General features: G+C 37.7%; 2 protein-coding genes and 1 long non-coding RNA gene across 6 annotated transcripts; all 3 read left to right on the plus strand.

Annotated features, from left to right (window-relative positions):
• The first annotated feature begins 210 nt into the window (after positions 1 to 210).
• LOC135767305 (polymeric immunoglobulin receptor-like) lies at positions 211 to 4111 on the plus strand. The gene is made up of 5 exons (XM_065276945.2): positions 211 to 1090; positions 1180 to 1476; positions 3671 to 3704; positions 3789 to 3953; positions 4102 to 4111. The coding sequence occupies exons 1-5, from the start codon at positions 988 to 990 to the stop codon at positions 4109 to 4111; spliced, it is 609 nt and encodes a 202-aa protein (XP_065133017.1). The 5' UTR covers positions 211 to 987.
• Positions 4112 to 4275: 164 nt separating this feature from the next.
• Positions 4276 to 5093, plus strand: LOC135767075 (uncharacterized). Its single transcript, XR_010541885.1, has 3 exons — positions 4276 to 4412; positions 4535 to 4588; positions 4681 to 5093. It is a non-coding gene; the product is annotated as an uncharacterized lncRNA (long non-coding RNA).
• Positions 5094 to 8870: 3777 nt separating this feature from the next.
• On the plus strand, positions 8871 to 23172 carry LOC135767074 (uncharacterized). 4 transcript variants are annotated; one of them, XM_065276674.1, is made up of 12 exons: positions 8871 to 9215; positions 10736 to 11050; positions 11142 to 11438; positions 11514 to 11609; positions 11737 to 11827; positions 19041 to 19118; positions 19234 to 19331; positions 19475 to 19527; positions 19736 to 19819; positions 22219 to 22302; positions 22431 to 22484; positions 22578 to 23172. In XM_065276674.1, exons 1-11 carry the CDS (start codon positions 9104 to 9106, stop codon positions 22482 to 22484), a joined length of 1362 nt encoding a protein of 453 aa, XP_065132746.1. In that variant the 5' UTR covers positions 8871 to 9103; the 3' UTR covers positions 22578 to 23172. The 4 variants fall into 4 exon arrangements, with proteins under 4 accessions (XP_065132746.1, XP_065132747.1, XP_065132748.1 ...); XM_065276675.1 differs by having other exon boundaries at positions 19044 to 19118; XM_065276676.1 differs by having other exon boundaries at positions 8874 to 9215; positions 19240 to 19331.
• Positions 23173 to 26133: the final 2961 nt, after the last annotated feature.

Raw genomic sequence — 26133 nt, forward strand, 5'->3', positions numbered from 1 at the left:
ATTGTAAATGGTGTTGCCAGAAATAACATGAAGTAAACGCAAAGTTTGTTGACTTAATAGTTGCACAACATGAAAATTTAATATTTCCTTACAGTGTAAAACTTTGTAATTTTTAAAGTTTTGCCATGTTTATCGATCTGAAGGCTGAGGCAGCAACTTCAGAAAAGAAAATCAGGAAGTGAGAGATGCTATAAAAATGTAACATACAGCCATTATGACAGATGATCTTCAGTTCTGTGTCTCCTTCAGTTTCATGTTTCATTTCAAAATTTTGTTTCATTACATAAAAGATTGTTTCTGTTATCCCAAATTGATAAAAATGACAAAGATATGGAGAAAAACTGAAACATCAAGGCTTCTTCGAGTGCAGAGAGTCAGTTTGAAGGTTATTTTGGTTTTTCTTTGGCTTATAACAGGCAAGTGTTTACTCATATGTGCTGTTGTCATGTGTTGTGACTCGCTGTTTACGGTTTAAATACTTTTAACAGCATTATCTTCATTCGTTTTGAGCATACCGATTTTATGACTTCATTGTAACTGAGAAACAAATATTTGTAACTACTTGTTCAAGTTAACTTGGCAGACTACAGAAACATAAAAAATGTAAAAGAAATGTTAATCATATCATCAAATATTAATGTCTTATTAATATTTAAAGAAATATTGTTAAAAATGCCAAATATACTGTATAAAAATTAAAACAGATAAGCATCAAAATCATTCAGTCATCATTGTTAACAAAAAACTGACAGGTAAATTTGAAATTGTTGTTGTTTAGGTGGTGAGTGTAGAAGTGGAACTGTTCAGACTGGTGGATCTGTTATTTTTCCTTGTCATTATGAAACTAAATACACCCAACACAAGAAATACTGGTGCTATAATAAAAATCCAACATACAGTTCATGTTCTCCTCTGGCATATGCAAATGAAACAAAAGGAGACGTGTCAGTAATTGATCATCCTGATCAGAGTTTATTTACTGTCACTATGAGAGACCTGCAGCATCAAAACACTGGATATTACTGGTGTGCTGTGGAAAATGAAGAAGACATGACTGTTACAGAGTGGTTTAACATCACAATCCAATCGGGTATGAGATTTATTTTACACTTAAACATCAGATTGCTCTTGTTTCTGATAAATGTCAATGACAAATATCATCTATCTGTGTAATGACAGTTCCTGATCTCTCTGTGATGTCCAGCAATGTAACTGTAGATGAAGGTGGTAATATCAGTCTACAGTGTCTCTACACTTCTACATATAAGAATAAAACAAAACAGTGGTGTAGATATAAAGATAAGGGCTGTTACACAGTGGGAAGATCTGACACATCCCAGAATGCATCAGTTAAGATCAGTGATGATGGGAGAGGATCTTTGACTGTGGTGATGTCTGGACTGATGAAAAGTGATTCTGGCTGGTATTACTGTTCTGTAGGAGATCTACAGGTTCCTGTTCAACTCTCAGTCACTGGTAAAACTCATTTATTCCCTTTCGATACGTTTCACTTCGCATTGCATCAGTTGCTGACACTATGGGGGAACCTCCTGTTTACTGCAACAGTGAAGACTATTTGTAAACGTCTTTGAAAATCACAGGCCAATGGCATTCGATCCTGCCATTTCAGATGGGGCTTACACCTATATAGTCCATGTCCAATTCCATTCACTACCTTTTTTCTTTTTCACCGGAAAGTTTGATGATGCCAACACCAGTGTCCAACCAGTTCTATCACACCCTCTTGCACCAGCGGTGTGGTTTCATTCAGTGGCTCAGACAAGCTGGTAGAAATGATGTCTTCCACCTCTGATAATGAGGATTGAGCAGCTTTAGATAAAGATACCCTGTCAGTGGATGAACCCAAAGATGTTCGTCCTCACTCTTGACGGTTTCCGAACTCTGGCTTCAGTGGTCCTCCCTGGTCAAGCCCAAACACATCTGACTCAACTAGTGGTTTCTCAAGCTGGGACGCCGTCAGGCCTCCTGTCACAGACAAGTTCTTTCTTCTCTGAGGTCCACCAAGAGCTCATGCACTCCTGGCAGGCCCGGCACTCCACCCACACCCTCGGTTCATCTGAGTTAATGGTGCAGAACGCAGCTACAATAAGCTTCTGCCAATTGAGGAGTTGGTAGCTGCCCACCTCTGCCTTCATCGGCCAGCAGTTGGAGAGAGAAACCTTGCAGGCCGTGCCATATCACATCCTTGGCCTCCAAATCCTATGCCGCTGATGGTCATGCAACTTCTTTGCTTCATTCAATGGCAATGCTACAGGTTTACCAGGCCAAACTCCTTTGGCTCTTTGCGCCACCAAGATTGCCATTCTAGCAGTGTGCTGTGCTATGGCCAGCCTCATGGTGTTGGAGCAACACCTCTTGCTTTACCTCAAAGAGATTAAGGACACGGACCGTACGCCACTTCCTGACGAAAGGGACAAGCTCCTCAACTAATGTCGGCAACCCCAAACCACTGCTGCAAAGGCAGCGCTCTTAACCTGCACCAATTCCTGTGCAACCAGGGCTAAACCTGACCTCAAACGTCAGTGCCCAACCAGACATGCCGGCCCACAAAGATGCCAAGGGCCCTGTCGCAGACTAACCCTGGACTGCAACGAATACCTGAAGCGTGAAGTTCAAAAAGGGAAAGAGGCTTAAGTCTCACTTTAAGTAAATTAGTGTTTAAAACAAGCAAAATCTGCCAATGGAATAAGTCACATGTTCTTGTTTTTCATAAACACTTACTTCAAGAAAATTTGGCAGATTTTTTGCTTGTTTTAAGCACAAATTTGCTTAAATTTTATATTTTTTGTCTAAAAACTAGACTTATTTTCTAGGTCATTTTGCTCACCAAGAAAATGCATCTTAATGCATCTTGGTTAAGCAGGTCAGCAATCTGCATGACTTTTTGACAGAACCTTGCTGTCTGTAATTCGGTCCTAATGACAGCAAAGTGGTCCTTAGGCCAAGAATGAAGTACGTCCCCAAAGTCCAGTCGACCCACCTTCAGGGTCCAGGTCGTTTCTTTGCTCGTCCTCCCCTCAGCGGAAAATGAGCAATCGCTACACCCCCTCTGCCCTGTGAGAGCCATTCAGGCCTACAAGAACCATTCTGCCCCTTTAAAAAAAAGTCAGAACAGCTTTTCTTGAGCTTCGTGGACCAACCATTATGTCTGCCTATCTCTAAGCAGAATAAATTCAAATAGATTTTAGATGCCATCACACTGGCATACACATCCCAGAACCTACCATCCCCAGTGTAAACTTATATTGGCATAGGCCCTATACGAAATGGCGGTTTAGAACACCATTGGTGTGTGATTTTCACAGACATTAACCAATATGCTTCAATGTCAGAGTAAGTAGGAGTTTTCCCTATAGCGTCAGCAGCTGATGCAATGCCTGTTCCCGTTATCTAAGAGAACCAGGGTTGCGTGAGTAACCTTAAAGTTATCAACCTTTACTGCTATATAATGAAAAATGCTTTATTTATCTGTGTTCAGTCACTTAAGTCTCTGTAGGAATTGAACAGGTTTCTGTTGAATTAACTATTACAGAAACAACAGCAGATAGAGACTCGGTACACATGTTTGGGGGTGATTAAATTATTAGTAATAATAAATATTATTACAGCTTTAAATTAATTTATTTGTATCTGTATTTCTGTTTGACAGCAGTGATCACAGACCGCACGTCAATGAAAGACATGTTAGTAAGCTATTATAAACAACATTGACATAGTCACTTTTTATGATATATGCTAACACAAATCATTGTTATGTATTATGACAGACAGTATGATGATCTGAAGATGTGGCTTCTACCCATCGCTCTGCTGCTGATTCTGGTTACTGTGACATCTATAATACTGAGAAACAAACACAGTCAGTATTACATTACATTTGTATTCATGCATTTGGCAGATGCTTTAACCCAGAGCAACTCATGCCATTCACTGTACTTTTTATATCAATATTTGTGTTCCTGGCGTTGATATGTAATGATTTTTGTCTTGTTTTATTAATCATTTGTATGTTCAAACAGTTTTTACTGGTGTACATTATAATTCTAACAGAGAAATAAAAAAATCTTCTTTTACTATTAGGGAGAAATAACAATCACATTAGAAATTATGAAGTCCGTGATGAAGTGAGTATTTAGCATTTGTTCACTTAGCAGATGTTTTAATCCAAAGTGACTTTAGTTCTGAGGAATGCAACACAAGAGATTTATCCTATATAAAGACGATCACATCAGAAGTGATGTAGTAGTTACACAATTGTCTGAAAAAGTGACAGTAATGTATGTGAGAGACTGAAACAGATGTGTGTTTATTGACAGGTTAATTCATCCTCAGTGAAACCTGAATGTGATGTGACGTACAGTTCTGTGATAAATCTTCCCAAGACTGAAGCAGTAAGTGAATTCATGACAACAAACACAATCAATCTTTGATCTCAGTACAGTGCTTTAGTTTATGTTACAGTAACATTTGTGTTATTATCAGTATGACTCTATATGATGTATTATATTTTCAGTACAGTCCAGCAGATGTAGAGGACAATGTGATCTACAGCTCTGTGTGTGAATAGGTGAGATGTTACTGTTGTGTTAATCACAATAAACACACACTGTTGTAAATTATGTAAATACTGTATAGATCATTTCTCATTTTATCACACAGGACAGACTAGATTAAATACCTGAACAAAATATAAACACAGACGCAAGAGCTTGCATGACACCAACACAGACAAAGTTGTTACAGTCAAAATATATTTGGTGTGTTGAAATGTGCAAATGTTTTTAAATATGTTTGGTTGTGATCTGCTTGTATGACCAGTTAAATGTTTTTACTATAATTTCTTATTTCCGCTTGTTAATTCATGTCCTGATCTGTATACAGTATATATAAATTGTCAGACACACAAGTTGTATGCCTTGTTTCTAAATATTGAACACACCTGCACTATTTAGATGTATGTGTTTGACTTCACTGACTGGCGCATGACATCAAGGTACCGCAAGACAATGTAGAAGCCCAGCTTTTAAACTTTTGATGATTTGTTGCCAAAAAATTTATTTAGCTCTTCTAATAGTTTTCTAAAGGCCCTGTGATAAAAGAAGAAGCAGCTGCCATCAGACAGTCATCATGATGATCTCAGTAGTGCATCTTCAGAATTTGGGGAGGTCTTAAGCCTCCATAGAAAGCAAAGCTACAGATAGTTTCTGTTGTGGTATGCAGGGACTAATAAAGATCAAGAAGGTTGACTTCAAGGAACTTGATGCATCTGACTCGCACATTAGTCCATTTAATTTGTATTGAAATCTGGTTGTCCTATTCCCACCTGAAGTACATAATCATACAGTATATGTGGTTTTGTCAAGTCAAGTCAATTTTATTTATATAGTGCTTTTTACAATTGTTTAATTGTTTCAACACAGCTTTACACTTATAAAAGCAGGAGAAAATACAGAAATATCAGGTGACAACAAATATAGCATAGTACTGCGGCTAAAATTAAACCGTGCTATCGAGTGAAGTAATAATGTAATGTATAGAAGAGAGTTATGAAATACAAGTAAATTAAACAGGAAGCGTTTGATGGTCGTTGGTCAGACATCGGCTGGGCCAGTGTTGTGCCTGAACGAGTTCATTGAACGATAGTTCATGAACTCGTTCATATTTTGGGCGAATGTGAACTGAACGTACTGTATTCAGACCTGGATTAAGAATTCTGAGGCCCCCCAACGCACACAATCAAATTATATATATATATATATATATATATATATATATATATATATATATATATATATATATATATATATATATATATATATATATATATATATATATGGTTCTTTTTGTTAGAAACACCTCTACTTTTACAGGATTTACACTGACACATTACAGCCGGTGATCACTACCTGTAGGACAATATCAGTACATGTAGATATTTTTGTTGCAAGCAGGGACCTGCACAGAGACCTGCACAGGGGGCAGATGCTCAAGTGAAAAAAGGGCACTTCTCTTAGGCCTAATTCTTTTTTTAACAAAAGATTAAATATATTGACACAACTTCCTTACCAGTTTATTTTAATTCCTTCACACACACCCAACGGTTTCATACTCTACAGATTTCTACAAAATACAAAATAATCAGTTCACACAAAGTGTTTATCACAAGAACAGAAGACAGCAAGTGATGCTGCCAACAATGTGAATGTTTTCTGTTCTACTACTTTCAAATATATTTAGAATAAATGACTGCGCCAAGGAGAGGGTAGACAGTTTCACTAATAATGTGTTTGTTTATTTTGCACTTGGTAAATCTTTTTAATTCTTTTGATTTTAAAATAACACATCTTTACACTAAACTAAAAACGGAGGGTTGCTGCTATATTGTTAATTTCACAGGAAAAATGCTGCAAAAATAATGGGGAAAAACACTACAGATTTAACGTTGTTCAATAGGGTGCCAGATTTCTATAGAGTCTTCCAGGCGAAAACCCGGCTTAAACACACTGTAAACAGGGCTTAATGTGTAGTGGAAAAAACACGCAATCTGACATCACCAGCCACCAGTGTTTCAGCGCTGCATGCGTCAATAAAAAATGAAAAAAGCATGGAAGTGACAGCAGCATGTAGGCAACAAATCAGCAATGAGTTTATGACAAAGTCAGTGAGGATGGGAAAAATCTTACATTTCTGTGCAAACTTTGCCGGCCAGCTTTCAAACAGAAAATCCACAATTTAGTCACATTCACAGCAAACCTGAAACAACACAAAGGTGGTCGCACACCGGACGAGAAGCGACGCATCGCATCATATATCTAAAAATCAAACACATTATGTTCTATAAATGTACACACACACTGACTCTTAGTGATGGAAATTTTCGTTCATTTAGGTGACTCGTTCATTTTCAGTTCGTTCACCAAAATGATTCGTTCAGATTCGTTCACTGATTCGTTCAGTGACCATTTCTTAATTTTACATATACGCCAATAGGTGGCGAAGATGTGTGTCATTATGTGTTATAAGACAATGAAAGACTTTTTGCAAAAACTCATTAGTTAATAGTTAATAAAGCTCAAAATGTGAAATACTAAGCATAATTTTATCAAGCTAAAGTATTTATTAAGACACACGTACATTTATAGTACATCTAATCTGGATTTGTTGTAAATAAAGACTCCCCGTGCTGTGAGTGATTGGCATGCCTCCCTTCACGAATCATAATTTCGGTCATGTCGTTCAAGACTTCGTTCAGACGCAGATGACTGACTAAAGTTCAGTGAAAGGGTGGATTAAACTATATAGATATATAAAACTATATTAAACTGAAATACCACATTTTTCTACAGTAGTTACCTTGATAATCATTTGTATTAAGGTAAATAGTCCGCCTAAACATGGTTACTGTAACTTTACTAAAATAAAACCACATGATTCTTTCACAAGATTGTTTACGTTGCACTCGCTTTTTGTACGATCCTTCTCATTCATTAGGTTGTAACTTGTACCAGTCATTCAGTTTGTGTAAGAACGCGATCTCTCTCGTTCGTTCAGACTCAAAACAGCGGCTCGGTCAGTGAAGTGCGTATTCATTCAGTACGTTGAGCCAATCATATGCTCGGCCACAGGCAGCTCATACTCGATTGCCATTGGCTTGTACTTTTGTCACTCTTTAAAGGCAGAAAGAAAGCCGCGCTTAATTTGTCCGTTCTACTCAAGAAGGGAGGGAAACTTCAGTGAACGAGAAATATGAGTCAATAGATTGCGTGAACGAGAACGATTCGTTCACCTTAAAGATTCGTTCAAAAAGAACGATTCGTTCACGAGCGTAACATCACTACTGACTCTGGATGCTGCTGAAATCCCTGCCTGCCATTCACATAGTTTAACATTAAATTACATCATATTTGTCCCAAATCGTTAACGATTAATATAGGCTGCTTATGCATATTTTGGATCTTGAAGTAGGCTCTGACTATGCTCACGCAAATTAACGTGCACATGCGTTGTGCAGTACCTGCCAGTTGTCCTATATGCAACTCACACAGCGCTTCTCGCCCAGTTTGCGACCCCGTTGAAGCACCTGGCTAGCCTTTCAAGGTATGTGCAAGCAAATACAAAAATGAAAAAGACAGTCAATACTAATGTAAACCCTGGTTGGATAAGGATTTAAAGTTGGATATGAAGGTGAAATTTGACGCATTTAGCTTCAGTGTTAAAACTGATAAAATAATTGTTTTCTGTGGTTCTATATGGGCTATAATGGCAATCATTTTTAAAAATACTATGGGAAAAAAGAACTATGAAGTAGTTCATTTTTGGAACTGTGAACAAGTTCAAAATGTAAAAGTATGAACTATGAACTATACTAGTTTATTTTAAAATTTGTGAAGTGAAATTTATCAACACTGGGCTGGGCATCACATTGAAGAAAAGGCCAGTAGATCAGTGGTGTGATTATATTTATGGCAGCAGGAACTGCGTCAGTTAGTCTCAGTGTACAGTACTTGGGTTCAAGGATGAGACAGAGAAAGAAATAACTAAATCCTATTGGCATAGGGGCTGTTCGCATGTAATGCAAGTGTTATACAGTATAGGGGTAGAATATCTCCCTGGTTCCGGACAGGCTAACTATTGGGGAAAACTATAATTCCAAGACAAATTATGAGAATGCTTTGTTCCAGACAGGTTAACTATTTCAACATAAGTATAATTACAAGAGGAGTTATGTGCATGATTTGTTAAAGAGATATGTCTTTAGTTTAGACTTGAATTAAGTCAGAGGTTGCTATTATTGTTATAGCACTCTAACCTCATCTCTGCAAGATGTCTCATCTCCATTTGTGATAAGGCCCAGAATGGAGGTAAAGTCAGAAAACTTAAAGATGATGTTAAAGCTAAAAGTTAAACTTTGTCATTTATGTGTATCAACCTGTCTGGAAACTGTTGTCACAAGCTACATAGATGAGATTCAGGAAGTGAGAGGTACTATAAATGTCTAACACACTGTGAATAGACACTATAATGTCAAGTGATCTTCTTTTGTTCTGTGACTCCTTTATGTTTTATTTTTAACATCAAACCAATGAAAATTCAAATGGACATGATGAAGATACTGAGAAATGAAACATCACAGCTGTTTCGGATGCAGACAGTCAGTTTGAAGTTCATTCTGGTCATTCTTTGGCTTATTACAGGTACAGTAGGTATTTAATTCAGTTTACTCGTAATTGTTGTTGAAATGTCCTAAGGTGTGACCTGATAAACTGGAAAAAAACCTGTTTTTTTTAAAAAAAACAATTATGGGTAAAAGATGGACAAACCCAACCATGCATGGGTTATTTTAACCCAACACTATGGCTTGACAGTCTAACCTAAGCTTCTTATGGGTAGTGCTTATTTTTTTGTTAGGTAAAACACAAAAAAATAAAACACAAAGAAGGCAATACAGCAAATCAATGTTTAGATAAAAAGCCCATGTGATCTCATGGATTAAAAGCATTTTCAATTTTGCTTTGAAAAGTGATTGTGATAGGATTAATCTCATACAGAGTGGTAGGCTGTTACGCAATGTCGGGCTGGCTATGGCAAAAACCTGTAAAGTAACTACGAGCTTCAACCGGCAGACAGCCACGCTGACATTGTCCTATACAATATTTTGATATACTTTGCAATTAATTTTCCCCTCAATGATGGCAAGTTGGTTCAGGCCCTGAAGCAGCTAAGCATGCCCAAATCATGATGTTCCCTTAACCATACTTCACATTTGGGATGATGTTTTTATATTGGTAAGCTGTGCCAATTTTGTGGCGTAGTACTCTTCCTGAAAATCAACAAATCAACTTTTCTCCTTGGGTTTGCCAAGGTGCTCTTTTGCAAACTCCAGGCTCATAGCAATGTTTTTCAGGAGAGCAGCAGTTTCTTCCGTGGTGTTCTGTCATAAACACTGTGCTTGTTCAAAGACTTATGTATGGGAGACTCATGAATAGAGATGTGTGCCAGTTCCAATGATGTCTTTAAGCCTTTAGCTGTTACTCATGGGTTCTTTACTTCATTGAGTATTCTGCGTTTTTCCTTAGGAGTAAATTTGGCTTTGCTCCTACTTCTAGGAAGGGTAGCTACAGTATTAAACTGTCTCCATTTATAGACAACTGTCGACTGATGGATGTCTAAACATTTTGAGATTGTTTTGCATCCCTTTTCAGCCTTATGGAGTGCAACAGCTCTTGATCAGATATCTCTAGAGAACTCCTTCTTGTGAGTAATGGTTCATAAGAGCAATCAAAGTTGCACAAAAGCACACTTTTAAACTTATTGCATTAATTGGACTCCAGTTTGCCAGCTTCTGACACAAATTAGCTTTCATTAAAGTAATTACGTTTACTTACTTTTTCCTCCAGCACTATGAATGTTTAATGGGTGTTTTCAAAAAAGACACGACACAAGAAACTAGAATTATTTGTGAGTTGTCAGCTTATGCATATTGTGTTTGTCTTTTGTTGTGATCTAAATGAGGATTAGATCAAATTTTATGGCAAATCACAGTAGAAAACCAGTTTATTCCTAGGGGTTCAAATACTTTTTCTTGCCACTGTATATTTTCATATATTTGTTGCTAAAAATTAAACCTGACAAACATCTACGTCGTTTAATGATCAATATTTACAAAAACCTTTTTTGATAAAATTTTAATTGTTGTTTTGTTTATGATTTATAGGTGGTGAGTGTAGGACAGTAACTGTTCAGACTGGTGGATCTGTTGTTATTCCATGTCATTATGAAAGTAAATACACACAAAACAAGAAATACTGGTGCTTTGATACAAGACCATCTTACGATTACTGCTCTTTTCTGGCATATTCAAATGAAACCAACAGAAACGTGTCAGTAATTGATCATCCCGATCAGAGTTTATTTACTGTCACTATGAGAGACCTGCAGGAGCAAAACACTGGAACCTATTGGTGTGCTATTAAAATTGAAGGTGCTGCCTATGATGTGACAGAGTGGTTTTATATCACAATCCAATCAGGTATGAGAGATTTATTTTACACTTCATCATCAGATTGATCTTGTTTCTAATAAATGTCAATAAAAAATATAATCTGTCTGTGTGATGACAGCTCCTGAAGTCTCTGTGATGTCCAGCAGTGTAACTGTAGATGAAGGTGGTAATATCAGTGTACAGTGCCTCTACACTTCTACATACAAGAAAAAACACAAACAGTGGTGCAGATATAAAGACAAGAGATGTTACACAGTGGGAAGATCTGACACATCCCAGAATGCATCAGTTGAGATCAGTGACGATAGGAGAGAATCTTTGACTGTGGTGATGTCTGGACTGATGAAGAGTGATTCTGGCTGGTATTACTGTTCTGTAGGAGATCTACAGGCTCCTGTTCAACTCACAGTCACTGGTAAAAGTCCTTCAATGATCAACTTTATAAAGCCTTTTAAAGAAAAAAATCTAAAAATGTTTCATCTGTGTGTAGTTGCTAAAGTTTCTGTTGGAAATTCAACACCTGTTAAATTCATTAATGTGGAACCTACAACAAGTAATACAGTCACTGATGGAGAACCAACAACAGGTAATATAGTCTTAGTATAAAATGATTTAAGTCTTACTGGTGGTGATAACATGATAAAAGCAAATAAAACATTGTAATTCGTTATTTATTACATGGCACTCTGGAATGCTTGATTCTGATTGGTCAGTCCCAACCTTCCGAAGTTCACTAACCTCAAAAAGCAATCAGCTGACGGTAACAACACAGTCTCATCTGAGTACTGCCAGTCATGTTGACAGGTGCAGTTTAATCCTTACAAATCAATTAAATATAAAAATGCTTAATTAATAACACATACATCAATCTCTCTCTCTCTCTCCCTCTCTCTCTCACTTCCGGTGTGACTGTTGAGCAAGAGTTGAGTTGCAGGAGTGTGGGCTGGAGTGTGTGAGTTTTTTGTCCTTTTCTTGGTGAGTGCTTAACTTTAGCTGTTAAATCATTTACTGTTTGTCTGGGGCGCGTGCTACCGTAATTGATACGGGCAGCATGGCGGCCCCGCGGTCACAAGTTTTGAGTAAACTCACTCGCCGTCATGGGGTTAAGGTAGAGGCTGCAGTGAGTGTAGAGGATTGCTGTATAGCTTTAGGAGAGGTTGTTGGACATGAAAAAATTATGTCCACTTCGAAAATGAATAATGCCAAATGTTGTTTTTTCTTAGTTCTGTTGAAAAAGCAAACGAGGTAGTTGAAACTGGTATAGTCATTGAGGGCCTTTTCATCCCTGTAATTCCTTTGTCCATGCCATCTAAAAAAGTGCTACTGTCTAATGTACCACCATTCATTGTGATGAAACACTACAGCGAATTTTGTCACGATATGGTAAAATTGTTTTGCCTATTTAGATGATTCCGATTGGTTGTAACCCTCTGCTTTTGAAACATGTGGTTTGTTTCAGGCGCTTTGTTTACATGATTCTTAAAGAAAACGAGGAACTTGATTTATCGTTACATCTCAAAGTGGATGAGTTTGATTATGTTATTTATGTTACAATGGAAAATTTGAAGTGTTTCAATTATGGAGAAGGGGGTCATTTAATTCGTGCCTGTCTGTGGAAAAGTAGAAACAATTCGGTGGTGTAATGGTTATTTCTTGTGTTCTGTTTTTAGGTCTTTTATTTTGATATCATGTTCTCGTTTCTAGTCTTTTATTTCGAATTCTTGTCATGTCATGCTTCACATTCCACTTCCTGTTTGTTACTATAAAACCGGTTCAAACTCATAGTCACTTTGCTAAGTATTGTCGGCTGTAACCTGCATACCAAGCGTTCATAGTTCTTGTGTTGTTTCCTGTATCTTGTGTTAATGTTTTGGATTTTGACCCTTGCCTGTATTTTGGATTATGTTTGTGGATCACCCTTTGGATTTGTTAGCATGACCTTTTGAGATTTATAAATAAACTTCTTAGCATTTGGATTCTACTCGCTCTCTCTCTCTCGCTTGGTGTAAGGAGCCCCTTTGTTACAGAATACTTAGCCTTACCAGAATCCAGCAGAGGATTATTTATCCCAGCCAGCAAAATGGAATCCACAGCTCTACATTCGATACGCCAAGGTGAGGACTCTGTATTGGATTATATGGTCAGGTTTTGGAGTTTGGCATCCCAAGACGTCTGCCTGGAAAAGTGCTTGAGTACATGGTTCTGGCTAGGACTAAAGGCTATGGTACCTAAACAGGTACCACTAAACTGTGATTGCTTGTTGACAGATTTTGTGGGTGCAGTTTTAAAAACTGCTATACCCTTCAATGCTCAGTGTGTCAAATCAGAGACTGTTCATGCCAAGTCTGCCAACACTGTTCACATAACGCCTGTTTTGTCACACCCTGCTGAAAAAAACAACATCAAACCAGCATGGGAGGCTGGTGCTAGTGCTGGTTTGGTGTTGATTTAGCTGGTGTTCACTAGCAAACCAGCACCAAAACACAACATATGCTGGTCTCGCTGGTATGCTGAATTTTCCAGCAGTGGTGTAATGGTTACAGAATACTTAGCCTTACCAGAGTCCCGCTGCCGCCATGTCTGTATCTGTGCCCAAGATTGCTATTGCCATGCTTGCACCTGTTTTTAAGATGGCTAGCACCATACCAGCACCTATTATCAAGAGGGCCGTCGTCACAACCACACCTGTTCTCCAGAGGGCCGTTGCCATACCGGCACCTGTTGTCAAGATGGCTGCCATCCCTGAACCTGTCTTTGTCATGGCCCTGTGGTGTGTGTGGTCTGCTTTATTCTCTTCTGTTTCCTTTGATGTTTCCCAATCCCCTGAAACTGAATCATCCGAGTCATCTGATACACCTCCTGTCACAGCTAGAAGGTCCAAACCTGTGTCTCCTGCATTTGCAATCATGACTAGAAGTTCTAGAGTTCTAGAAGTCTGCTGAGCCTAACTTTCCTGAATTTCCTTTCATGACCATAATGCCTGTTTAGAGGTCTCATGTAGAGGCCGAGATGGTTACACCTGAATGCCCTGTGTCTTGTAGGTCAGCTATTATGGTCACTCCCAAGGACCAGGGACTCTCTGCCCTTGCCATAATGACCAACTCAATTTGACCAACCCTGAGGTCTCTGCCTGTTCCAAGATGGATATTTTTGTGCTCCATGAACTATCTGCCTGGCCCAAGAGTGCCAGTTTTTAGACTCACTGTATTTTCTGCTTTTATTGACCTGTCTTCTGCTAACTTTGCTATGCCAGTGAGGACGTGACCAAGGTGTCTAATCATCCACGTCTGCCTCATGATCCATGTCCACGTCTGCCCCATGATCCTGGCCCACTGCTGCCCCATGAGAGGGGTAAATGTAAATCAGTTCTTTCCTGACAATGAGCAGTTTGTTAATAAAACTAGACTGTTTATGTCAGATGGTTTATTTACAAACAAAGAGGTGTACCGACTAAAGAATAGAGTAAGGAAACTCACTGCTGACAATACTAATGATGGAAAAGACAAAGAAATGAAATAATGAAATGAAAACAATGTCAATACTATTTGTGGATATCTATCTATTAGGGGTGAAACGGTACATGTATTTGTTTCGAACAGAATCGGTACGGGGGTCACGGTTCGATGCATGAATTTAAACGGAGAATACACGGAATGAAAATAAAAAAACTTGCATGCAAAATAATTAATGTAATGCGGAACTACTGTTAGATACGCGAGTTCTTTAGGGACAGCTAATCTGTAGCCCCGCTTTAGCTCTGAACCTTTGATTGGCGCCGGTGCAGCTGAGCTCCGCCTATGTATGCGCTCTATCAAAGCCCGACTACATTCTCTGGCACTCTGCAGTTTTTTGTCAGGTTGACGGTCTAGTGAGTGAGTGAGATAGCAGTGACAGCGAGTATGGCAAATGGTGGTGAGGATCCGCTGGCCTCTTCAAGATCGCAAGTATGGCAAAACTTCACTTTTCCAGTCAGTTACAGTAGTACAGCCGAGAGAGTGGTGGAAAAGACGAGGACTGTGTGTCAGCGTTTTCAGCAGTTGTTGGGTATGTGAGTGGAAGTACATCTAATCAGGGCTCTCAAGTCTCACGCATTCACCATGAGACACATGCATTTCATTCAGTTCACACGCCACACCTTGTATTTCTCATGCTGAGAAGTAGGAGATAAATTGTCCTGCTAATTTAAAATTAATGGACAAAGCGCAGGCATGCAGGGCAGTTCTGTCGAGTTCAGCTGCTTTCAGTTTTTTAAGTGTGCTCAACTTTATGCAGCGCCATCAGCGTCAGAGTACCGTGAGAAATCTTGCGGAGGAGGCTGATTTCAAATCACTCTCGCGTTACTCTGACGTCATCCACTTGTCGTTTCTTGCAGCGCCTCATGAAGTCATACACACCTATTAATGCATCCTACAAGCCTACTTTTTTTGTTTATTAGTACATTAATATGAAATAAATGTGCTAAAATGTAATTTAAAATGTATTTAGGTCACTTGTAATACATTTGAAACCCATCTTTGTATGAAAGATAAGTACAAGATTATACATTTTTGTTATACAAGATAGTTTGTTACTGGTAAATGCATATTCAGTTCATATTCATGACATCTCACAATAACACCGATAAGGACACCTATGTTTTTAAGATTATCTTAAGTACTAAAATAAATATTTGTCTTCTGCATTTTTGTTTTGCTTTTCCCTCCATTGTACTGAAATTGAACCGAACCGTGATTTCTGTGTATCGTTCCACCCCTACTATCTATTGTAGGCAGATATATAAACAATATCCACCTTTAGTATATAGACAGAATTTTATTGAATTATTTGTGTTTCAACCAAATTTTCTATCAGGTGTTGCAAAAAACCCTCTGTTTGTTACAATTAACACCACCTATGGGGTAAGTTGTAACGTTTACACTCCTGTCGCTTTCTGTGTAATTGTACAATAACAGTAGGTCCCACAAACAAACCTTGAGTGTTCATTTGTAGCAGAGAGGTGTGTTAATTGTGTAAAAAAATTATTAATCTAACCTAAATATTTTTTTAATGATAGAGCCAAAGTCAAAAAGCGTTAGGTTGTGCACCGCTTTCTGTATTTATATTGTTTTGGTCAGACTTTAGGAACACAAAAGCATTATTTAAGTCTTTGAGGCAGTGGTGGGATTACGGTAAAGCCCAAATAAAGCAATTTTATGTACAGTATATGCAAAATGTCACTAAAAAGACTAATTTTAATATAAACATCTTGGAGACTGAAATTTTTAAAATTACAAAAATTGGCTGCACAAACTGGTGATCGTAATTTGTTAGACATATTGTCAAACAAAAAGACCCAGTTAGCCGATTTGCTGGGAACTATAATGCAAGGAGCTCTGGTCAGGTCACGGTTCCAGAGGGTAAACCAGATGGATGCTCCATCTAAATTCTTTTTTCATTTAGAAAAACGGGCAGAGTGGCGCAATTCATGCCTTACTTTCTGAATCTGGTACTTTTCTAACACCCTGCAGACATTCCTAGGAGAGCATTTTTTTTAATGAAAATTTACATCAAGATGAGATTGGGAATAATATTAAAGATGATAGTACTTTTTCCGATGATCATTCTCAGCTGTCGCATGAAGCCAGCACTGCAATCTCAGGTGATTTGAGAATGGAGGAAGTGTATGAAGCCTTACAACGTATGGAGTCTGGGAAAGCTCCAGGGATCGACGGATTACCAGTTGATTTTTACAAGTCTTTCTGGCCAGTACTGTGCAAAGATTTGCTGGATGTACTGTGTGAAAGTTTGGCAGAAGGCCAACTACCTTTGAGCTGCCGTAGAGCAGTGCTAACCCTCCTTCCAAAGAAAGGCGACCTTACAGATATTAGGTGTTGGCGACCTGTTTCGTTACTTTGTACCGACTCTAAATTGCTCTCCAAAGCATTGGCCAGTAGGTTGGCAAGGGTGATGGAGTGTGTTGTCCATATTGATCAGACTTATTGCATTCCCGGCAGATCTATTTTTGATAATGTTTCTTTGATAAGAGATCTGTTTGAAATCTCCAAGATGCATAACCTAGATTGTGGTCACAATTTTCAAGATTTTCATTTGCCAAGATTTTATTAATAATATTAAAGTTCTCTATAGTGGCGTCCAGTGTATACTGAAGGTTAACAGAGGTTTAACTGCCCCTTTTAATGTTTTTAGAGGTGTTAGACAGGGTTGTTCATTGTCTCGTATGTTATACTCATTGGCAATTGAACCTCTTTTACACCAAATAAGAATTAAACTTCAGGGTATTTGTCTGCCAAATTGTGATAAAAATCTTGCTTTATCCGGATGATGTTATGGTAATGATTAGTGGACAAAGTGACATAGAGGCTTTGTCAAAATTACTTATTGATTTTAAAGAGTTATCTTCAGCAGTGTCAACTGGAAAAAAGTGAAGCTGTTAAATTAGGCAAGTGGTCAAATGGAAGACCACAACTCCCCAAAGGCCTAAACTGGGTAGAATCATGTCTACAATATTTAGGTGTGTTTTGGGGTGACAAATCAATAGTACAAAGAAATTGGGAAGGTGTTATGAAAAAAATGACATCTTAATAAATGGAAGTACTTATTGCCAGCAATGTCATTCAGGGGACACATCTCAATCATTAACAACTTGGTTGCATCCTCATTATGGCACAAATTAATGTGTGTTGATCGTCCTATTCTTTTAATAGCAAAGATTCTAGCTTTAGTGGTTGATTATTTGGGGGGATAAAATGCACTGGGTCTTACAAAGTATTTTATTTTTACCCAAAGAGAATGGTGGACATGGTTTAATACACACACAAAGCAGATTAGCAACTTTCTTGATGCAGTTTGCTCAAAGGTTGCTTATGGGTTCACGTAGTTTAAAATTGTCTGCTGCTGCTTATGTGATTTTACATAAGACAGAAAGCTTGGGATTGGATAGAACTCTATTTCTATTGGAACCTTTGAAGTTGAACATTTCTACCTTGCCAGTATTTTACAGGAACACTCTTAAAGTTTGGAGTCTTTTTGACTTTAAACAACAGACTTTTTGCAATCTCTTCATTGGCTCCTACAAGAGCCATTAATTCATGGATCATGTTTGAATTTATCTGGAAATGCTTTTTTTCCGGGTCTCAAAAGGCACTCATTGATAATAAAATCATCACCTTGGGGCATTTATTGGATATATCCGGATCTGATTTTAAGAATGAAGAAGCGGTAGCCCAATGTCTGAATATAAGATTAACCCGTTTAGTTGCACAGCTTCTGTCGAAGTGGCAGTCAGCACTTAGTTCATCGGAAAGGGCCTTGCTGATGGATCTTTGTGATGGAATTGCGTAAGACAATCCTATGGGCTTCTTTCCTGATTTGTTTATCTCACTGAACTTGATAGATTTTTCTGGTGTGTGTTTTTTTTAGAATCTGTTGAATTTGAGAATGTGTACCTCTCTCTTGTGCCAGAAAAACACTATACAAGCATTGTGTGATTGTCCTTTTTGTTCTGAGAGAGAGACTCTCTTTCGTGTTTTTTTGCTTTGTTCCAGATTACAGCCTTTGTTTGATCTGGTAGGAAGTATTTGTGACAGGTGCAAGGAAGCATTCTCTCGAGAAGTTTTTATTCTAGGCTTTAAATATGTGGCGAAAAGAAGATATCTGTGCCAGATGCAAAATTTTGTCTTGGGCCAGGCTAAAATGGCAGTCTACATGAGTAGGAAGAAGAAAATTGTGCAAAATTTTAGTCAAGATATTAATGTTATATTTTCAAACATGGTGCAATCAATGATTTTGATTGATTTTAATTAGGCTATTATAAGCTAGTGGACGATTTTGTCGTGATGAGGCGTTATGTTGCCTAATTGAGGGTGATTAGTTTTTTACTTTTTCAGTGTGACTCTTTTATAAGCCACATTGGTGCTTATGGTATTTTAGTTGTAATATGTTTTTGAATGTAGCGATGTTAAAATTCTCTCTCTCTCTCTCTCTCTCTCTCTCTCTCTCTCTGATCTTTGTTTCTTAGCAGACATACAGCTCTCCCTACTATAACACCAACTCCCAAAAACAACAATCAAATATCAAGTACTAAAGAGCCAAAAAGGTATTAAAAAAAGAATGTTTCCGTTTTTTTCTAGTTAATTATTTTATTAATTTTATTTGTTTTTTATGCGTTATGATCTATCATCTGCATTTAGTTTTTGCATTGTTATTTATTATCACAGACAGTATCTAAAGTTGTGGCTTCTACCCATTGTTCTGATTCTGCTGCTGATTTTGGTTACTGTGACATCTGAAATACTGAGAAACAAACACAGTCAGTATTACATTACATTTAATGCCCATATTTGTGTTTTCTGAAGTTGATGTTTCCTGTCCAATAATCATTTATATGTTTCAACAGTTTGTATTGATGTATAAGTACACATTAAGAAATATAAATATATATTTTACTAACAGAAAGAAAAAACAATCATATCACACATGAGAAAAAAGATGAAGCCAGTGATAAAGTGAGTAATTATTTGTTGACATTTGTTTATATAGCAGATGTTTTTAATACAAAGTGACTTCAGTTTTGTGGAATGTAACACAAGAGATTCATCCTATATGGAGATGATTACATTAGAAGTGATGTAATAGTTACACAAGTGTCTGGAAAAGTTTTATGTGTGACAGTAAAGTATTGAGAGCCTGAAACTGATGTGTGTTTATTGACAGGACGACTCGGTCAATTCATCCTCAGTGAATCCTGAATGTGATGTGACATACATTTCTGTGATTAAACTTCCCAAGACTAAAGCAGTAAGTGAATGCACACAGTGAATGTCTGGCAGATGGTTTTATCCAAAGTGACTTGCACAGAGATTAGAGGCTCTATCTTTGCCAAACGTACGTGTATTGGTATGACACTTGATACGTGTGAACTACTGAGGGTGCATGCAGTTTCATTACAGCACCACCTAGGGGTCAGAAAAAAGTTTACCTGCCTAGTACATTTACATTGCATTTACATTTAGTCCTTTAGTAGACCCTTTTATCAAAAGCAACTTATAATTGAGGTAAATAGAAGAAATTTGAACATTACAATAACCCATAAGTGCACTAGAACAAGTCTCATAAAGTCTAACACAGTATACATACATAGCCAATGTTTTCTTTTTTTTTTAAAGACAGAGAGGCAAAGGTAGAAAAATAGAAAATAATATTTAAGTCTGTATTATTAAAGCGCTCTATGCAATTCAGCGTTTTTGTCAAACAGCGACCCCTAGAGTCGCTGGAGAATACTTGCAACTGTCGTAATTTCCCACTCTAGTACTCCAAAGATAATGACCAGGTAATGTTTCACAATTTCATACAAATATTAGGCTACTGCATAGTCTACTAAACTACAGATGATGGTAATAGGCGGATAATAAGAAGTTTATTCCAAGTGTAGAGTGCATATAATAATAAAATACCGCATTTGCTAGCTTATAATGTTTTAACATGATTGCAGCTAAATCACAATTAAACATTACAAAATGCCATGACAAAGTTAATTGTGTACGTTGCATTATCTCATAACATTGTTCGTTATAATGTCACTATATATGATTATTGCTATTTATCATAATAGTTTGCAAATTGTGCATGTTTACACTATTTACAACCTCTAGGCTTATTTATGCCCTGATAATTATGTGAGATATTGACAACTGTTGTCATGATAATCGCATGACATACTACAAGCAAGCGCAACAACATAGACCGCAAACAAGTTTACAAATGAGAGATTTACTTACTAGTCCATCAACAAGATCGCCAGATCAGCATCCCTCCAGTGCTGTCTTTTAGCTCACGCCAAGGAGTAAAAACCTGACCGAGTGGGTTGTTGTTGTTATATGCTTGATTGACTTCATGCAGCGCTGCAAGAACCGATTGCCGGATGACGTCAAAGTGCCGTCTCGGATCACTCTCGCAGTACTTTGATGTCATCCGGCGGTCAGTTCTTGCAGCGCCACATGAAGTCGAACAAGCCTAACGTGTGTGACGTCGTTGCCGTAAAGCAAGTCGTGCTTCTCGCAAGATTTGTCAGGGGCGGTTCTCTCAAGCTTGCATTGCTGGTTTTGGTAGCGGCGTCCTCCCCAAGCTTCAACAGGAGGATGATTCGCCTTACTATCACTTTGTTTACCACCGAAATAACTTTGAAGCTGTTATATTAAGGTAAAATAACTGCATAGTGTGTCTTTAAGAGAGGTGTTGGGAATTCGCCTTTTAGTAAGTTAAGTGTTGCGATATATCTTTGTGAGCAGTACTCTGATCGACATTAATTGGAATCAAAGCTAATATAGATGGTTCCAATAGCAACAACATAAACAAACACATTTTGTGGACTAAACACAACTTATGCTAGACTTCCACATAGAATCAATAACAACAGAGTCTATTTAGAGTAGTTTATTTCTGATCACAAGGAAAATAAATTACAAGTAAATTACCTTAATTAATATATCATATCTAACGCATATCAAGTATTACACTGAGCTAACATTAATGTGTAAAATTAATGTGTACAAGTTAAATATAGGTCCTTGAATTCTTGCCTGGCTGCCAAATCTCTCCACACAGTTGTGATTCATGCTTGTCATTTATTTCTTTGTGTTTTTATGCATTTCTGTTCTAAACCGAATTGAAATGAGACATTTTCACAATATTTGCCATGCTGATGTATGGCCACAGTCAGAGGACAGACTGAAGAGGTGGTGGGACTGCACCACTTTTTGGCCTTAAAATAAAAAAAAAATTCAAAGGCAAGCAAGACCAATGGTCACACAGCTGTATATCCACAAAACCTAATAGTTTTGTCATGAAGCTTGCTACGTGTCATCGCAGACATGACCTGAGGTTGGATGTACAGTTTTGTCACAGCGCCACATACTGGTTAAAAAATGGAAGATTGCTGTTTTTGCTTATAACTATTGCAAACTTGAGTCAAAAATCACGACTGTTGTCTCATTTAATTCCCAGAGACATGTTGAGTTAAACAGTACCCAGTGTTCCTCAGTTGGCCATTTCGGGTGTTGCCCATTTTGAAGATTGGCATGCAGTGTCTTTATCTCAGTTGCTATCATTGTCATTCATTATGGCACTGGTGTACCTTGATAAACATGTGTGACAGTAAAGTATGTAAGAGACTGAAACAGATGTGTTTTTATTGACAGGACGACTCAGTTAATTCATCCTCAGTGAATCCTGAATGTGATGTGACATACAGTTCTGTCATTAATCTTGCCAAGACTGAAGCAGTAAGTGAATTCATAAGAACAAACACAAACAAAATGAATCTCAGATCTCAGAACATTGCTTTAGTTTATGTTACAGTAACATTTGTGTTATTGTCAGTATGAATTTATATGATATATTATATTTTCAGTGTGAACCAGCAGATGTAGAGGAAAATGTGATCTACAGCTCTTTATGTGTATAGGTGAGATGTTACTGTTGTGTAAATTTACAATAGACACATAATGTTGTACACACTGTAAATACTGGAAAGATCATTTCTCATTTTATCACACAGGTGTTTGGTCTGGATTAAATACCTGAACAAAATATGAAACAGTAATACAAAACACCAAAACAAACAAGATTAGCTTTTATAATTCAGTCTGAATAAATATGGTTTGTTTATGTATGCAAACATATAAAGAACGTGCCTAAATGTGTCTTAATTAAATAAACTGTTTGTATTTCATTCATGTTTGGTTGATTTATATAAGCATCTTCAGAAACAAGCCATTGGTTTTCAGTTGGTTGTAATGTGCTTGCCTTTAAGTGTAAATGTCAAAAGAAATATCATAATAAGAAACCATTGCTTCTGAATATGTTTTATCATTTTATGTTTAACATTTAGCATCATGTAATTTTGACATCAGTGATTTCAGTATTAGTCTTTTAAAGAAAAAAAGAAAAATGTGAAAAGCTATTTTATTTTAAGTTTCTTTAGATTAAGTAACTGCTCAATAAAAAAAACATGTAAATGTATTTGGTTTGGGGCAGCAGTACTCAAAAATGCTTAATTAATTTGTAACAAGAAAATAAAAATGTTTTGAGTAACAACATACATCTGCACATACTGGACATATGTCTGTACAACTAAATATCTGCAATCTACTAATAAATCTTCTCATTTCATACATCTACTCATTATATCAGTTAGGCAGAAAATAAACACTGCAGGTGCAAGTTTTAACTAATTTACTAACTTTTCATTTTAATAATGCATTTGTTGAAATTAACAAAGATCATTAAATGCTGCAGATATACAGTTCATCCCAGATAGCAAAATAGATGTGGGCCAGATGAAGTTGTCAGATGTGAGCCAGATCTGGCCCACAGCTATTTTGCACACCTTTGGCGTGGAATGATGGCACTTGAGTGGTCCACTTCTTTTTTTCCAGATCTTTCCCACAAGCAAGCCATAGAAATGCCACATGTCAGCCAAGCACAAAGCAAATAATGCAGATCTGGCCAAAATCTGGGAAATAGTTTATTTAAATTTAGGCCCGGATTCGGCCTACACCTGGCATGATTGATGGCACTTGTGTGTAGGGATGCACCGATCCGATATTCTGGATCGGTATCGGGGCCGATCCGGCCTTTTTTAATGGATCGGATATCGGACTAACAGGACCGATCCAATTCCGATACTGCACGTTACCCATGGTTGTCACTGACAAGCGATTAAAACGACCAAGTATTATAAGAGCACCATAAACGTTTTTATGCACTATAATCAAAGTCATCTTACACTCAATAGCTTCATGTGAAGGAACAAACGCACATTTAAGATATTAATGTTCACAGAAACGCTGTAACTTACTTGCAAACTGAGTTAATCCACTGGTGAGAAGCAGACGGATGAAAACGCGTCATTCAACACACGCAGACACACAAGATAACTGTAACGTTAGGCTTTATTAAAGATCTGATTTTATAAAGTCTCAGTAAGCTGTTGGATGGATGCAATTCAGTATGTGCTGAGTTAATGCACAGGTGAAGCGGACGGATGAAACGCGTCATTCAACACACGAACACACACAATAACTGTAGGCTGTTTTAAAGATCTGATTTTATAAAGTCTCAGTAAGCTGTTGGATGGATGCAATTCAGTATGTGCTGAGCACACGATGCATCTAATCTCTTTGTGTTTTAATAGTTATGAACGTAACTTTCCATTGCGGCGCGAGGATTCCCATGTGAGGATGCTTCTAGAGCATCAATGCTGCACCCAGGAAGCGCAGTATGATTTAGACGCACTCACTATGATTTAGGCGCATCAATTCTGCACCCGAAATGTGCATAAAAGGTCCGGTTAAGTGCATAATTCCCAAAATAACCATCTGCACACTAAAGCTTTTTTACTGTGACTTTTTGCGCAAATAAGGAAAATATATTTAGCATACTTATTTGATCAAACGTGTCTATTTTATTTTCTCCTAAACACTGCCATGGTTAATAATTACTTATGTTCTTGTAACTTGTAAATCATTTTAAATTATTGTTTTTTACATTTTAAAGTATAATTATATATAATATAATTATATTATGCTAGATTTAGCAGAAAGCACTATACACATTTATATATAGTGTGTGTGCGTGTGCATGTGTGTCTGTGTGTAATTTAAATTGTTCAAGAAAAATACAGTAGTATCGGATCGGCAGATATCGGAATCGGCCGATACTCAGAATTCGGGTATCGGAATCGGATCGGAGATGGAAAAAGTGGTATCGGTGCATCCCTACTTGTGTGGTCCACTCCTGTTTAACACATCTCAACCACGAGCAAGCCAGAGTGATGCCACAATCAGAGTATGAATCTCAACCATGGTGATAATTAAATGAAAAACTTCATGCTGCAATGCAAGCTGTGAATCTCATCCAGGACTCCCAGCATGCATTGCGACATGGATAAATAATTCTTTTTACAATTTTCTTTGTCACCATGGTTGAGATCCATAGTCTGATTCTTGATGTTTGTACATCCCAAATATATAGCAGTTAAACTGTGTGCGTATCGCTCCTTCCCAAGTTCCACCTCGAGGAGGTCCCAAAAGCACCACAATGACCAAACAACGAGAGATAAGTATATTAAAACAGTAAGCTTTATTTAAATTATTTAAAAGGTAGTAGGGAGTAGAAAAAGGATATCTAAAATATCGCTTCTCGCCCTCAGGGGGAACACTACGGGGCCAGGGAAGTTGGAGGGGAGAAGTCTTCTCTGCGGGACCAGGGGATAGCAGGGCAAGGGCCGGGCGGAGCTCATTCGTCCACGGCCCACCTCCTGCGTGGAAGGACTTCCCGTGGCGCGCCTCGTTACTCCTGAGGGAAGAATAAACACAATGTAAGTTCTACGTTGGACAAAACCCACACAACGCCTTCCTTCTAGGTGCCTGGAACAGATGGAGTGGACTTGGCAGGGACTCAAGACAAGGTGCGTATCTTTTTCTCACCAGGTCTCTAGAGTGGGACAAGGGACTTCAACTTCAGTCCGCACGCACAAAAGCCAAAAATATCGTAAGCAAAAAAATATTCAGATTTATAAAACTATGCGTAAGCACACCAGCAAGCAATACTCCTTTTAAAAAACACAAATAACCTGAAAGTGTGCGTACGTGAATCTGCCTCGTATCCCGCCCTGTACCATCTTTAACCATAGTTGAAATAGTCAATGCAAATCACTTTCTGAATGCTGATCCTCATATTAATGAGACTGGCGTCCAATTGTTAGTTTGTAAGCTAAATGCGCCCAGCCAATAAACGCAACAAACTATTGTCGTAATCCTCGAGCATTGAAAAGACGCAGCATTACACACGGGGGTCACCGCAGATATATTTTTACAGCAATTATATTCTGTAACACTTTGCCAAAATCTCAGCATAAATGAGAGGAATCACTAAAATAAAATAGATATCTGTTTTCTGCTCCGTTTGTGCATGCGTCTGTTATGCGGACTGTTCTCCAGCAGCACAAGCATTCTCCTCTGCTCTACAAAAAGCAGACATATAAAAAATTTATAATTTAAATTAAAAAACATAAATAGTAATTTCCTTTTACCGAACAGACTTGCACTCTA

This window comes from Paramisgurnus dabryanus, chromosome 6, assembly GCF_030506205.2.
Source record: "Paramisgurnus dabryanus chromosome 6, PD_genome_1.1, whole genome shotgun sequence".
Taxonomy (NCBI): Eukaryota; Metazoa; Chordata; class Actinopteri; order Cypriniformes; family Cobitidae; genus Paramisgurnus; species Paramisgurnus dabryanus.